The following is a 15,665-nucleotide window of genomic DNA, read 5'->3' on the forward strand; positions in this document are numbered from 1 at the left end:
AGAATATTGATAAATGTATTTAATTAAATACCAGATCATCAATATTTCTTCATATTTTTTATTTTTTTATCTTTTTGAGTCCGTCTCCAAATTACATAGTGAGAAATATTAATAAATATATTTAATTACATACCAATTCATCAATATTATTTATTTTATTATTTTGAGTCGGTCTCCAAATTATGTAGTGAAAAATGCTAATTAATATATTTAAGTTAAATTAAATTAACTTACAATTCATCAATATTTCTCACTTTGTTTTTATTTTTTTTATTTTTGAGTCTTTAAATTAAATAGTGAGAAATATATTTAATGAAAAAAAAAATTATCAATATTTCTTACTTCATCTTTATTTTTTGGAGTCTGTCTTTAAATTATATAGTGAGGAATATTAATAAATTTATTTAAAATGGAGGATAAGGTCAGAGTTAATCAATATTTCTTACTTCATCTTTAATTTTTGGAGTCTTTCTCTAAATGATATAATGAGAAATATCGATAAGTGTTACCGTTAATTAAATGCCATATGTACATTTTATTAATCCAATCATTAATTTTAATTAACCAAATGAATGAAATGACAATATATTAATAAAATAGTTAAAACTACTTAAGTTAACTGTTTCAGTCTTCATCAGTCAGTGTTTTTATCTTTGTTTTTTATTCTCAGCATAAAGAGTAAGTATTTCTTTAAGTAGTTGACAAGTGTGGGTCACATGAGTTCACATGAGAGAATGGCCAATCAGACTGAAGCTCCGCCCCCTAAACCGTTTCCACGGCGATGAAAGGCCGTTCTTCATTGTCTTTTGTGTGAGAGGAGGCTTGGCTCTTCGCTCCCTACTGAGGGCCCTTTAAACACTAATTAAATGTCTTTGAGATGAGAATTGGAGGAGGAGGAGAGCCACTTCACACACTCTCAGCAAATCAGCTGACAATCTCAATACTGATTTAAGTGTGCTGCGAATCTCTAAAGCACAATCTCAACCAATTGTAATGAGATTTCACACAAATGTTGCTTTGAAAAAGTAGTAATATTTCCACTATGCTTGCTATTTTCAGAAGTTTTTAGATCAATTGGCTTATCTTAAGTAGCTCAGGTTATAAAAACGAAACAATTTATGTATTTTTATTTTATTTTTTAGAGTTATATAGTGAGAAATATTAATAAAAAGCTAAATACTAGTTTAACAGTACTTCTCAACTTGTACTTCATCTTTTTTTCTTTTCTTTTTTTGAGTCTTTCTCCAAATTATATAGTGAGAAATATTGATTAATATATTTATATTTAATATTTTTCACATTGTCTTTTGATTTACTTATTTATTTATTTTTGGTCAGTCTCAAATATATAGTGAACTAAATACCAGTTTATCAATATTTCAACTTAACTTGTACTTCATCTTTTTGTGTTTTTTTTTTTTGGGAGTTTTTCTCCAAATTATATAGTGAGAAATATTGAATAAATATATTTAATAAAATAACAATTCATCAATATTTGTCACATTGTCTTTTTATTTATTTATTTATTTAAAGTATTTAATATTAATTAATAATAATATTAATATTTATTAATTTTTGAGAGTCTTTCTTCAAAATTTACAGTGAGAAATATTAATATATTTAATTAAGTAACAATTCATCAATATGTGTTAAATTGTCTTTATTTATTTAAAATATTTATAATTAAGATTTATTTATTTATTTGGGGGAGTCTTTCTCCAAATTAAAAAGTGAGAAATATTGATACATATATTTACTTAAATATTTATTTAAATTCATCAATATTTGTCACGTTGCCTTTTTATTTATTTAAAATATTTATTATTAATTAATAATATTATTTATTTATTAAGACTCCTCAAAATTTTTTTTTAAATTAAATAGTGAGAAATATTGATAAATATAGTTAATTAAATGCCAGTTCATCAATATTTTTCATGTCGTTATTTATTTATTTTTATTTGTTATTAACTAATAATAATATTAGTATTCGTTTTTATTTTTTTATTTGGGGGGGGGGTCTTTCTCCAAATTAGATAAATATATTTAATTAAATACCAATTCATCAATATTTGTCAAGTTGTCTTTATTCATTTATTTAAAGTATTTATGATTTATTAATAACATATATATTTTTAAAGTCTTTCTCCAAACTAGATAGTGAGAAATATTGATAAATATATTTAATTAAATACCAATTCATCAATATTTGTCACATTGTCTTTATTTATTTATTTGAAGTATTTATGATTAATAATATATATATATATATATATATATATATATATTTTTTTTTTTTTTTTTTTTTTTTTTTTATTAATTTTCCAAACTAGATAGTGAGAAATATTAATAAATATATTTAAATACCAATTCATCAATATTTGTCACGTTGTCTTTTATTTATTTATTTATTTATTTATTTATTTATTTATTTTTGGTCTGTCACCAAGTTTTATAGTGAGAAATATTAATAAATTCACTTTATTTATTTAAAATATTTATTATTAATTAATAAGAATATTAATATGTATTTATGTGCTGCAAATCTCTGAAGCACAATCTCAACCAATTGCAATGAATTTTGAGGCGATTGTGTGATTTCACACAAATGTGGCTTTGAAAATAGTAATTTTTCCACTCTGCTTGCTATTTTGGGAGGTTTTTAGATAATTTGCTTCATTTTAAGTTGCTCAGGTTAAACATCTGATTGACTGCTGCATTTAATACATGTGTGATGTGCAAAATGTGTTTTTTTTTGTGTGTGTGTAACTAAAAATCACTTTGCATCCATCCTTCGTGCATTACTTTATCCTTGTTGAATGCTAGATTTATCATTATTTGTTCAGTTGCAGTAAAAGACAAATGAATCTACTAATGGACTAGCTTTTTTGTCATTGTTTTGGCTGATAGCATACTTTTTTTTTCTCTCTGATTCAAGCTGACGGAGCTGAACACGTTCTTCCTGAAGCACATCTTCGTGTTCCCAGCATGCCACGCTCTCAGCTGGTGCCGGATTCTCTTCATCGGGATCATCACTGCTCCTACAGTACGGTAAGTGACGAACAAACGTTTGCAATTTGCAGCTCATTTTATTTCCATAATCTGATGTATTTTAGAAGAAAACAACGAAAAATTTTGACTAGGACTTGATTTTTATCCACTGTAATTGCTAAAAATGTCAAAAAGAATCAATGCAGGTTTTTTCAAACTTAGGATTTTTGAGCTAATATAAAGCTAAAAAATAATGATACAGTTAAACATATTAAAATCCATATTAAAATGGATAAAAAAAATGTCAAAAAAAAATGGATAAAATTAAAATAATTAATTTTAATGTAAAAACGAGCAAATTAAAACATGGTGCCCACACACATAAATCATTGAATAATAAAAAATTTAAAATTAAAATTGATTGAAAAAGTAACTTAATTTATAGACATTTTTAAATTAATATAAAACCAAAATTTAAATCATAATGTAAAATTAAAATTGATTAGAAATGGCACAAAAATAGCTAAAATTAAAATAAATAATATTAATGTAAAAACAGTCATATATGTAATCTGAATAATTTTAATATAAAACAAATACAAATATAATGTCCACACACCTGAAGCATTAATTAAATCCTCAAAATATAAAATTGAAATTGATTAAAAATGTGACACAAAAATGGCTTAAATTTAAAGAAATATGAATGTAAAAACAATCCAATAAAAATGTAATGCCCACACACCTAAATCATTAATTAAATCATAAAAATGTATTTAAAAAAGTATAAAAAATTGGTGATAAATGTATTAAAATTGATAGAAAAAAATAATATCAATATAAAATCAATTGAATGAAAATGTAATGCCCACACACCTGAATAATTTAATTATATCATAAAAATGTCAAATTAAAATGTATAAAAAGTAACAATGTATAATATTAAATAATTATCAACATAAAATCAAACCAATAAAATGCAATTCCCACACACCTGAATCATTAATTAAATCATAAAAAGGTCAAATTAAAATTGATAAAAAAAATTTTACAATTAAAATGAATATCAATATAAAATCAATCAACTGAAAATGTAATGGCTACACACCTGAATCATTAATTAAATCTTCAAAATATAAAATTGAAATTGATTGAAAATGTAACACACAAAATGGCTAAAAATAATAATAAATAAATAATAAATATTAATATAAAATCAAACCAATTAAATCATAATGTACAATTAAACTACATTAAAAAACTCAATAAAACTGGATAAAATTAAATGTATAAAAGAAAAGTAACAAAAATTGATCAAATTAAAATAAGTAATATTAATATAAAAAGTCAAATTAAAATGTAACCAGGATAATTTATCACTGCATGGGATGAAAGTACAATAAAAACTAAATATATATATATATATATATATATTTTTTTTTTATCCATTTTAAAATGGATTTTAATGTTTAACTGTATCATTATTTTTTTAGCTTTTTATTAGCTCAAAAATCCTAAGTTTGAAAAATCCTGCATTGATTCTTAATATTATTTATATATTAATATAAAAAGTCAAATTAAAATGTAACCAGAATAATTTATCGCTGCATGGGATGAAAGTACAATATAAACTAACTATATATATATATATATATGAAGTAAGAAATATTGATGAATTGGTATGTATTAATGTATGTATGTGTGTGTGTGTATATATATATATATACACACAGTGTGCAGGAATTATGTGTTTTATATACATTTTTAAAATTAAAACGGTCAAAATAAATGTATTCCAAAACATGAAATATATTTGTTTACTTGCGTCATGTGACCATTAAATGATGTGCAAATGTACAAATGCAAATGTTTTGTTAAATTATTAAAATGATGTACAGTCTCATTTAGAAATACCTGGTCTAAAATGTTGTTTTTTTTGGTGTGTAAAAACATGCACTTTTGAATTGTGTGGCGTCAGATCATGTTACAGGATGATTTTTTTTTTTTTTTATAAAATTTTGTGTGCAGAGTGTATTATCTCAGTTGGATGATTTAAAGGTTAATGACTGATGTGATGTGTTCCTCTGTTCAGGCAGTATTACGCGTATCTGACGGACACACAGTGCAAGCGGGTCGGGACTCAGTGCTGGGTGTTCGGGTGAGTCTAAAGTCTAAAGCAGTTCTGTTGTAATGTGGAGCATGCCGTTTGTCACACGCTAATGTTCATGCATGTGTGTGAGGTTGGGCATTGCGCTGGTGCAGATGCTGGTCAAACGTTTAACCACAAACCCGCATGAACACTAGTGTTCCACTGCAGCGCATCAGTGGCCTTCACTGCGCTATTGTTATTTGCCTTATCTTACAATGACCTACATTTAGTTCACTTTGAGTCATGTGCTAAACATCTAGGTTGGATTTTATCTAACATCGTTATTTAAGATTCTTCGGCGTCGTGTTCCAATAGAAAGTAGAACTGCACTATATCGATGCCTTGGAATTATAAGGTTCTATCTGACATTTTTGTCTCAGTTTAGTTTTCATATATTCTTATTCTGTGAACTTATAACTTATTAACTTGTTTTTTTTGTAAGCTGTGTACATTTGGAGCCTTTATTTTTAAAACAAAAAGGGTTCTATCTACTTTGAAGCTCAGAAGTGCTCAGAATGCATATAGAAACTTGTAATTCCAAGGCGACGTTATATAAAAATAAAATCGATATTGCTTAATGCAATTGTCAAACACAGCCTGTGATTTAATTAAATAAATACATTTGGCTTCTATATGTAAATGCTATGTGTACTGTGTATATTTATACTTATTTTTAACATTAAAGCAGTCAAAATAAAAAGCTTATTAAAATATTATACATATTTGACCATTAAACAATATCGACAAATACTGGTCAAAATAAAAGCTTGATAGTTTAGAGTATGAAAATGAATTTTTCTTTACAAAAATTATTACTTTTTTTGCAATTTTACAGTAAAATTTAATTATTTTTATTACTTTTTTATTTTACAGTATTGTTTCAATATATTTTTTTATTTTGAGAATATTTTTGTTTCATAATAATCACAATAAAATCATGATTATTATTTTTTATTTTATAGGATTTTATTATTTTACAGGCCTATCTAGCCCTAAATGATTATGTAATGTAATTGTAATATTTTTAAAAAGGTAATTTGTCAGCATCTTTTTTTAATTTATTATTTTTAATGCAGATGCACTCTGTGACTCTAAAAGTTTTTTTTTTTTTTTTTTTTTTTTTTTTAATTTATACATCATCCAAAAGCTAAATAAATAAGTTAAATAAATAAATAAGCTTTCCATTGATGTATTTGTTGGAATAGGACAATATTTTAGATACAACTATTTGAAAATCTGGAATCAGAGAGTGCAAAAAATCCAAATACTGAGAAAATCACATTTAAAGTTGTCCAAATGAAGTTCTTAGTGATGCATATTACTAATCAAAAGTTACGTTTTGATATACTTACAGTAGGAAATTTACTAAATATCTTAATTGAACACGATCTTTACTTAATGATTTTTGGCATAAAAGAAAAATCAATAATTTTGACCCATACAATGTATTTTTGACCAATTCTACAAAGATACCCATGCTACGTAACACTGGTTTTGTGATAAAGTCGTCTGCTGAAATTTCATTGCATTTTATATTGCAAAAAAAATTTATACTTTTTTTTCTTTCAATATGGTGTCAAACTCTTGTTTTCTCTCCTGCAGGGCGATTGCTTTCCTGGAGGCGTTGGCCTGCATTAAATTCGGACAAGACTTGTTTTCCAAGACACAGGTTCTCTATGTGATTTTGTGGCTCTTGTGTTTGGTGAGTTCCTGCAGTTTTCGTGATTGTTTGATTTCCACTCATTCAGCAGTGAAGAGCTTTTCTTGGCATCTGTGGGAGGAGATTGTCTCTAAACAGTGTTTTAGTGTTGAATTGATGATGTGTTTGTGTCTGGCGTCTGCAGGCTTTCATTACGTTCCTGTGTCTGTACGGGATGGTGTGGTACGCAGAGAACTACGGGCCCCGAGAGAAGGTGCGTCACCATTTCCTCACAATCACTGTCTGTGACTGTCTATCTTCAGTGCAAAACAAAAGCACATTCAGTTAAAGCATATTGTGATCGGTGTTACTGTAATTAAATGTGACCCTGGAGCACAAAACCAGTCTTAAGTCGCTGGGGTATATTTGTAGCAATAGCCAAAAATACATTGTATGGGTCAAAATTTTAGATTTTTCTTTTATGCCAAAAATCATTAGGAAATTAAGATCATGTTCCATGAAGATTTTTTGAAAAATTCCTACTGTAAACATATCAAAATGTAATTTTTGATTAGTAATATGCATTGTTAAGAACCTAATTTGGACAACTTTAAAGGTGATTTTCTCAGGATTTTGATTTTTTTGCATCCTCAGATTCCAGATTTTCAAATAGATGTATCTCAGCCAAATATTGTCCTATCCTAACAAACCATACATCAATAGAAAGCTTATTTATTGAGCTTTCATATGATGTATACATCTCAGTTTTGTAAAATTTAACCTTATGACTGGTTTTGTGGTCCAGGGTCACAAATGACTTATCCACTGCAAAAGTAAAAGGGATTACTGTTCATTTTTAGGTCATATAATCACAGTTATTAATAAAGTACTTGCATTACTGTAAATTTCAACAGTTCTAAAATCAATATTGAATATGAAATCTAGATTTAAAGACTAAATTGAATGCAGCGTCTTTAACCTTCTGTGCGCCGGTGCATTTACTTTTCAGTTTTTCTGATTCACAGAGAAACCATAAATACTCTGACACACATAAGACTAAAATCAATTGAATCTAAAAAAAATGCCTACTTTTGTTTGTGTACACTGACAATAACAACGAAACATTGTGCTTTTGTAAAATAAACCCAAACCAACAGGGTGCGCTTTCTGCCATTTCACTCTTCGTGAGCAACTTTCTACACATCAGCAAATACTTGACAGAGAGGCATGAGACATATGTGACCCTGGAGCACAAAACCAGTCTTAAGTCGCTGGAGTATATTTGTAGCAATAGCCAAAAATACATAGTATGGGTCAAAATTATTGATCTTTTATGCCAAAAATCATTAGGAATAATTAAGTAAAAATCATGTTCCATGAAGATTTTTTGTAAAATTCCTACTATAAATATATCAAAATGTAATTTTTGATTAGTAATATGCATTAAGAACTTAATTTGGACAACTTTAAAGGTGATTTTCTCAGTATTTTGATTTTTTTTGCACCCTCAGATTCTAGATTTTCAAATAGATGTATCTCAGCCAAATATTGTCCTATCCTAACAAACCATATATCAATAGAAAGCTTATTTATTGAGCTTTCTTATGTTGTATACATCTCAGTTTTGTAAAATTTAACCTTACGACTGGTTTTGTGGTCCAAGGTCACATATTTCTATAGAAACCTTGAAGTGTCTACTTTTAAATGAACTAATTCAAATAAAAAAATTAGTATTCTCTGATTATGTAATCCATGCCAAACTAAAGCAAGGTACAGTCTTCCTGTATCTGAGCTCATTATAAGTGACCCTGGACCACAAAACCAGTCATAAGGTAAAATTTTACAAAACTGAGATGTATACAACACATGAAAGCTCAATAAATAAGCTTTCTATTGATGTATGGTTTGTTAGGATAGGACAATATTTGGTCGAGATACATCTATTTGAAAATCTGGAATCTGAGGATGCAAAAAAATCAAAATACTGAGAAAATCACCTTTAAAGTTGTCCAAATTAAGTTCTTAACAATGCATATTGCTAATCAAAAATTACATTTTGATATATTTACAGTAGGAATTTTACAAAAAATCTTCATGGAACATGATCTTTACTTAATTTCCTAATGATTTTTGACATAAAAGAAAAATCTATAATTTTGACCCATACAATGTATTTTTGGCTATTGCTACAAATATACCCCAGCGACTTAAGACTGGTTTTGTGCTTCAGGGTTACATATGCAGTCATCTAGATACAAATAAATAGACAATGACAACAACAACAACAACAAAAAAATAATAAACAAGATTAATTTACTTTTTATTTAGATGATTTTTGTAACTTATTCTTACTTGCATTGAGTTAACGTGTTATTTTTGCATAAACTTGTATGGATTTTACTAGTTGGGCTTTACCTAAAGATCTTGCCAAACTGAAATGTAATGTTTAACTTTTCTTAAACTTTTTTTTTTAAGAGTAATTCTGTTTTTTAACCAAAGGTGGATTTTAAATAAAAATGTTTAAATATTACAGTTGTTTAGGCTAAACTATTCTATGTTGGTTTCAAATTGAAAGAATAAAGAGTTTAATTTCTAATTTCTATGATTTAAGGTTTGTAGGGATTTTAAGATTTAAGTTACTTATTGAGTAAATAAATTACTTTTCAGACAGAGTAATTAGTAAAGTAATTTAAAAACTGATTATGTATTTAGTAATTATTAATTAATTATTTTTTGAAAGTTACTTACCCAACACTGATTGTGATCAAGAGCTGTCAAGCTTTGAATAATGAGAAAAAATACCATAAATGTGTCATATGACTTGATCATCTTCCCCTCCATCAAAGACAAAACAACAAAAAATAATGAAACATTCTTAAACCCTCTGGGCCTCCTCATTTAGGGGTCACACTTGGCTCCCTCGCGGTCAAAAGTGACCGAAGCCTTAAAAAGTAACTTTTTTTTTTCTTCAGGAAAATCAATTAAATACATTTTTGTTCAATAATATTTTGTGATTATTATTTAGAATTTTGAGCATTTTTTATGAATCTATGCAATATTTATACAGTTTTAATGAGCAATTTTTTTTCCCACTAGAATAATATTTTATATTATATTTTTTAATTTAATTATTTATTTATTATTTTTCAATAAATACAACATTTCACATTTAAAATAGAGTAAAAGCATTTAAAATCCATTTTTTAAGTGAAAATTGCACCATCTAGTGGCATAAAAAATAAAAACTTGTGTAATGTCATGTAACCTCCTGTATCTCCCTATATTCATATATACAGGGGCTTTGGGATTCCTATTGTTTTTTTTGTTTTTTTACTGTTTCTTCATTTTAATAGGCTTTGCATTTAGAAATATATTCAGACATTCTAAAAGATTACTTTTGGCAAGGTTTAGATATTTTTTGATTGGATAAATATCAGGTTTTGCATTTTTCTGCTTATTTATTGTGTGTGTGTGCGTGCGTGCGTGTGTCAGTTCTGTACTTTTGTTATTTTAGAGTGTCAGTCCTTGCTTGCTGAACACTTCTTTTCATCACAGTGGCTGATTTGTAGCTTGTATTACCAAAAGATTATCTGAATTATCACATTTTTTCGTATTTCCCATTCATTTCCTATGTCGGTCATTTCTGACCGCGAAGGAGCCAAGTGTGACTAATTTTTTTTTGACCCTTTAACATATCCGAATCATGTCACTGATTTTTTTGTGTACTCATATAGCTAATGCAACAAAAGTCACCAAGTGTCATCTCATTCTGATGAAGCTACGATTTTTAAAAATTCAAAACATAAAATTTTTCGGTCAAAAATGACAGAAGAGGCCCAGAGGGTTAAATATAGATGCATTTACTTGCGCGTCAAAGTGAGAAAAATGCAATTAAAATTGAGTTTTTGCCTAAAACAAGAACAAGTATTTGCCAGTGGGCTCAGAAGAACTTAAATCAAAGAGAAAACAAGTATTTTTCTCTTATTTAAATATAAACTCATTCCATCTTGAATTAAGTTCTGTAAGACTAGATGGAAATACTTGGAAAGAAAATCATTTTCATGGATTTATCCAAATTTGGGCTGTCAAGTAATTAAAATGTCTAATCTAATTAATTACAAAATATGCTGATTAATTTACGTAATTAATCCTAAATCAAACGCACATAAAGTTTGACTGAGAAATGACCCCTCCAAACGATTAAAGTCATTATTGTGTCAAATAAGAAAAGCACTGAATAGAAACTACTAAGAAGTAGCTTTAGAAACAAATAAACAAAAAAATTGTTGATTATTCATTGAGGTTTTGATTTTTAAAAATGAAACATAAAAATAAAAGAACTCCAGTAGGTGGCGTTGAGTCACTGTCATAATGAGCGAGTCATTGAATCATTCAACTGATTTCAAACTGTTGATTCATTTAGAAACAATGCAAGCGACTGCCTTTATGAATGAGTCACTGAATCATCGACTCACTCGAATAACGAATCACAGCTGTGTTGCTCAGAGAAACAACATTGTATATCAAAATGGATAAAATAAAAAAATAAACAATATTAATATGCAAACTATCCAATAAAAATGTAATGCCTGCACCTGAATCATTGACTAAATCATAAAACTGCTCAATTAAAATGGTTAAAAATGTAACAAACTTTGATTAAATTAAAAGAAATAATTCATATAAAAACAATCCTATATTCAATACAAAATACAATTATTTGAATGTGTTTTTCCCTAAAAAAATCTTTTTTTTTTTTACCATTTTTTTTTTTTTTTTTTTTACATAACACCTGTACGACCTCCGAAGACTTGGAACTTTTGTTAGGCTGCTTTTTTGTGCTTCTGTTCTGCAATTATCAGTTGTGACCTCAAACACTTTAATATAAATATAAAACCTATGGTAGCACTGTATTTAAGTTTATCTTGAGGGTTTTGCAATGCAATTGATGTGATATTTTGACGCTGTAGAGCTTCTCGGAGTGCGAGGACAGTATTTACACGGAGCCGGGCGACGGTCTGTCTGAATGCAGAGGTAAACAAAGAAACCACATTCACACTCATTATTAACCGTTATTAATGGTTTGTTCAGGTAATGATGGATTACTAAAACACTGAATCTAGGCTGTAGTGTTGTGACCTCTTGTGGTGAACTAGACACATGGCTGACTAGCTGTCAAACCAATCTTTTTTTAATACTAGAGTCTTGCATATTGCACAGTTGGCAAATTTTTTGGCAAATGTATTAGTTAAATTTTTTTTTTTTTTTTTAAAGCTTTAGTCTTTTGTCATTTTCATTAGGTATCTTTTTATTTGAATGAGTTTGTATTGCATTTATTGTGTAGATATTGTTTTTTTTAAATTTTCAATTAGTTTTCATTTTTCTATTTTCCATTTTTCATTGTCATTTGCAGGTTTTAGTTTTTCTTTTTTTCTTTTTTTTTTTTTTTTTTTGTCCTTTTGTCATTGGGTATCTTTTTATATTTTTAATTAGTTTTTGTATTTTCTTTTTTTCCATTTAATTTGAAAGTTTCCATAATGTTGTTGGGCTGTTTTGTTTTTAGTAGATATTGCTTTTCATATTTTCAATTAGTTTTAGTTTTTATATTTTTCATTAGCTATATTTTCTTTTTTCCATTTAATTAAAATTGCTTTTCAATCAGTTTTCATTTTTCTGTTTTCCGTTTTTCATTTGCGTTTGCAGGTTTTAGTCTTTTTTTGTCATTTTCATTAGTTATCTTTTTATTTTTTTGAATAACTTTTTTCCATTCAATTTGAAAGTTTTCATAATTTAGTTGGGTTGCTTAGTTGTTAGATATTGCTTTAATATATTTTATATATTTATGTACAATTAGTTTTTAATTTTTTTATTTTGAATGTTTTAGTATTTTTGCCATTTTCATTAGGTATCTTTTTATATTTTTAATTAGTGTTATTTTTGTGTTGTCAATTTAATTTTAAAGCTTTTTTATTTTTTTTATTTTGCATTTGCAGGTTTTAGTAATTTTTGTCATTTACATCAGTTATCTTTTATATTTTGAATGAGTTTTTATTGTATTTTATTTTATTTTATTTTATTTTTTCATTTAATTTGAAGGTTTTCCTAGTTTTTTTGGGGTTGTTGGTTGTTTTTATTAGATATTGCTTTTCAATATTTTCAATTTGGTTTTAATCTTGTAGGGTCTATTTTTCATTTTAATTTGAATGTTTTAGTTTTGTCTTTTTTTTAATCAGATATTGCTTATTTATATTTCAATTAATGTTTTTGTAGTTTAATTTTTTTTTATCTTTATTAGATATCTTTTTTTAAATATTTTGAATTAGTTTTTATTTTTGTGTTTTCCATAATCATTTTAATTTAAGTTATAGTAATTTTTAATAATTTCTTGATGTGTTTTTTTTTTAGTTAATGCATATTTTAAATGTTTTTTTTAATTTTTTTTTTTAGTTTTAGTAAATGATAATAAACCTGGTAGTCAATGCATATATAGTTTACATGCTATGCACAGTATTCAAACTACAATATTTTAGCCTATAGGTCTTTGTTAGCATGCATGCATTGTGCATTGTTTCTGTGCATGAACTCAAACATACGTGCCGGTGTTTTCTCTCATGTTGTAATGTGTTTATGCTGTAGGGGAGTTTGAGATGGACAGCACAACGTCCTCTTCCACCAGGAAACGGAGGGACTCTGGAAATAACCAGAGCATCAACGGCATGGAGAAATAATGCCGTTTCTGAAAGGCTTTTAGACGGGAACTTTTGCACATGTGTCTCTCCTGTTAACGGAGGGAACATCAGATGACTGTGATGATGAAGGGTGAGATTGGCTCAGGTTCGGTCCGAACATTTCAGAGGTTTGCAGCGCTGCGAGACCCTTTGAAAAGGCAATACTGTGTGTCCGGTGTTTAGTTAGCGAGCTCACTTTACCTGTTGAACTACAGAGACTGGTTAACCAGGTTAGATCCCAAGCAGCGCTGTGCGTCCTGGTGTTTTCAGTCGCATGCGTGACTCGTAACAGTGCTGGATTTGATGTCACAGCTGTATTTTACTGTATGCAGCCCACTTCAGATTATATTATTCATATCATAATGTGTCTACAAATGATCACGTATTTTAAAGTCAACATGAAATCAGAATTTACTCTTTTTACCATCTTAAAATGCATTCTCATTGTGCATTTTGCTGGTGCATGTTTTAAATATTTTCTTTTAGTGATATTCAATCATAAAGATGTAAATATAAAGTTTTTTTTAAAGCCTCATCTGCTCATCAAGGCTGCATTTATTTGATCAAAATACAGTTAAAAATTGTGGTGTATATAAATATAATTTAATATTTTTAGTTTTAGTGCCACATTAAAAAATAAGTAAGATTACGATAAATAAAGGTAAAATACTATGAGAAAAAAAGTCTAAATACTATGAGAAAAAAGACAAAATATTAGCCGAATAAAGTCGAAATACTGTAAGAAAGTCTAAATATTATGAGAAAAAAGTCAAAATATTACAAGAATAAAGTCGAAATACTACAAAAAATAGTCAAAATGTTTTGAGAAAAAAGTCAAAATTAGGAGAATTAATTTGTAGCAATTACGAGATTAAAGTTCTATCTATTTTGAAAGCCCCAGTTGAGAGCATAGAGAGATATTCCAAAATCTCAATTTCCAAAATTTAATTTTTATTTTATTCTTGTGTGTGTATATGTGTGAGTGTATATATGTGTGTGTGTGTGTGTGTGTGTGTGTGTATATATATATATATATATATATATATATATATATTTCAAATTTATTCTTGAAATATTGTAACTTTTTTCTCGTAATATTTGAACTTTATTCTATAAATTCGAAACATTTCTACTCTAAATATTCTCTAAATATTACAACTTTATTCTCAAAACATTTCGACTTTATTCTCAAAATATTTAGACTTTATTCTCTAAATATTAAAACTTTATTCTCAAAATATTTAGACTTTATTCTCTAAATATTAAGACTTAATTCTCAAATCATTTCGACTTTATTCTCTTAATATCACGACTGTATTCTCAAAATATTTCGACTTTATTTTCGTAGTATTTCGACTTTATTCTCATAGTATTATGACTTTATAGTCTAAATATTACAACTTTATTCTCGTAATATATTGACTTTATTCTCAAAATATTTTGACTTTAATCTGTTAGTATTTCGACTTTATTATCTTAATATTGCAATTTTTTTTTTTTTAATATTTTGACTTTATTCTCATAGTATTTGAACTTTATTCTCTAAATATTACGACTTTTTTTCCTGTAGTATTTCGTCTTTATTATTTGAATTTTCAGCATCGTTACTCCAGTCTTGAGTGTCACATGATCCTTCAGAAATCTTTCTAATATACTGATTTGCTGCTCAAGAAGATTTCTGATTATTATCAATGTTGAAAACCAGTAGCAGTAGTTTTTTGTGCAGATCGTGATACATTGATTTTTTTCAGGATTCACAGATGAATAGAAATTTCAAAAGAACAGCATTTATTTGAAATAGAAATCTTCTTACTGTCACTTCTGGTCATTTTAATGCATAAAAGTGTTAATTGGTTTAAAAATAATAATCTTACTGACACCAAACGTCTGAACGCTGATGTACATTAGATTCTAGAGGTAAAATAGTTTGTGAGTGGCATTTCATGTTGACTTTATGTAGTTAAGGCCAGTATTTTGTCCAGAATGATTCCATCTGTTCATGAGTTGAATGTTACCAGGTTAAGCTGCTTTAAAGGAATCATGTTCGAGATGAATGCAGGTTCATCAGCCTGAATCTCACCGAAAGCACATGGTTTTTAGCACTTTCAGAGTTTGATGATGTTGTACTTGAAACGCAGGGTGTTTTTTTGTGTGGTGT

At 27.4% G+C, this 15,665-nt stretch overlaps 2 protein-coding genes across 2 annotated transcripts in view; one reads left to right on the top strand and one right to left on the bottom strand.

The window, feature by feature from the left end:
• LOC141342466 (pleckstrin homology domain-containing family G member 4B-like) overlaps nt 1–451 on the bottom strand; it is a 36,484-nt gene extending 36,033 nt beyond the window's left edge. The window contains exon 1 of the mRNA XM_073846914.1: nt 447–451. Within this exon, the coding sequence (XP_073703015.1) occupies nt 447–451 (5 nt within the window). The remainder of the gene's footprint in view (nt 1–446) is intronic.
• A 275-nt stretch (nt 452–726) lies between these two features.
• On the top strand, nt 727–14,520 carry LOC141342467 (phosphatidylserine synthase 1-like). The gene is made up of 7 exons (XM_073846915.1): nt 727–810; nt 2,939–3,051; nt 5,084–5,149; nt 6,743–6,842; nt 6,985–7,053; nt 11,750–11,813; nt 13,416–14,520. The coding sequence occupies exons 1-7, from the start codon at nt 727–729 to the stop codon at nt 13,505–13,507; spliced, it is 588 nt and encodes a 195-aa protein (XP_073703016.1). The 3' UTR covers nt 13,508–14,520.
• The last annotated feature ends 1,145 nt before the right edge of the window (nt 14,521–15,665 follow it).

The sequence above is a fragment of the Garra rufa genome, chromosome 9 (assembly GCF_049309525.1).
Source record: "Garra rufa chromosome 9, GarRuf1.0, whole genome shotgun sequence".
NCBI classification, from domain to species: domain Eukaryota; kingdom Metazoa; phylum Chordata; class Actinopteri; order Cypriniformes; family Cyprinidae; genus Garra; species Garra rufa.

What these genes read in the sequence shown, in the direction of transcription:
- LOC141342467 (XM_073846915.1), top strand. Translation starts at nt 727, where the DNA reads ATGAGAGAATGGCCAATCAGACTGAAGCTCCGCCCCCTAAACCGTTTC. An exon ending in ATCACTGCTCCTACAGTACG is followed by an intron (nt 3,052 to 5,083) that starts GTAAGTGACGAA and finishes TCCTCTGTTCAG; the next exon opens with GCAGTATTACGCGTATCTGA. An exon ending in ACTCAGTGCTGGGTGTTCGG is followed by an intron (nt 5,150 to 6,742) that starts GTGAGTCTAAAG and finishes TCTCTCCTGCAG; the next exon opens with GGCGATTGCTTTCCTGGAGG.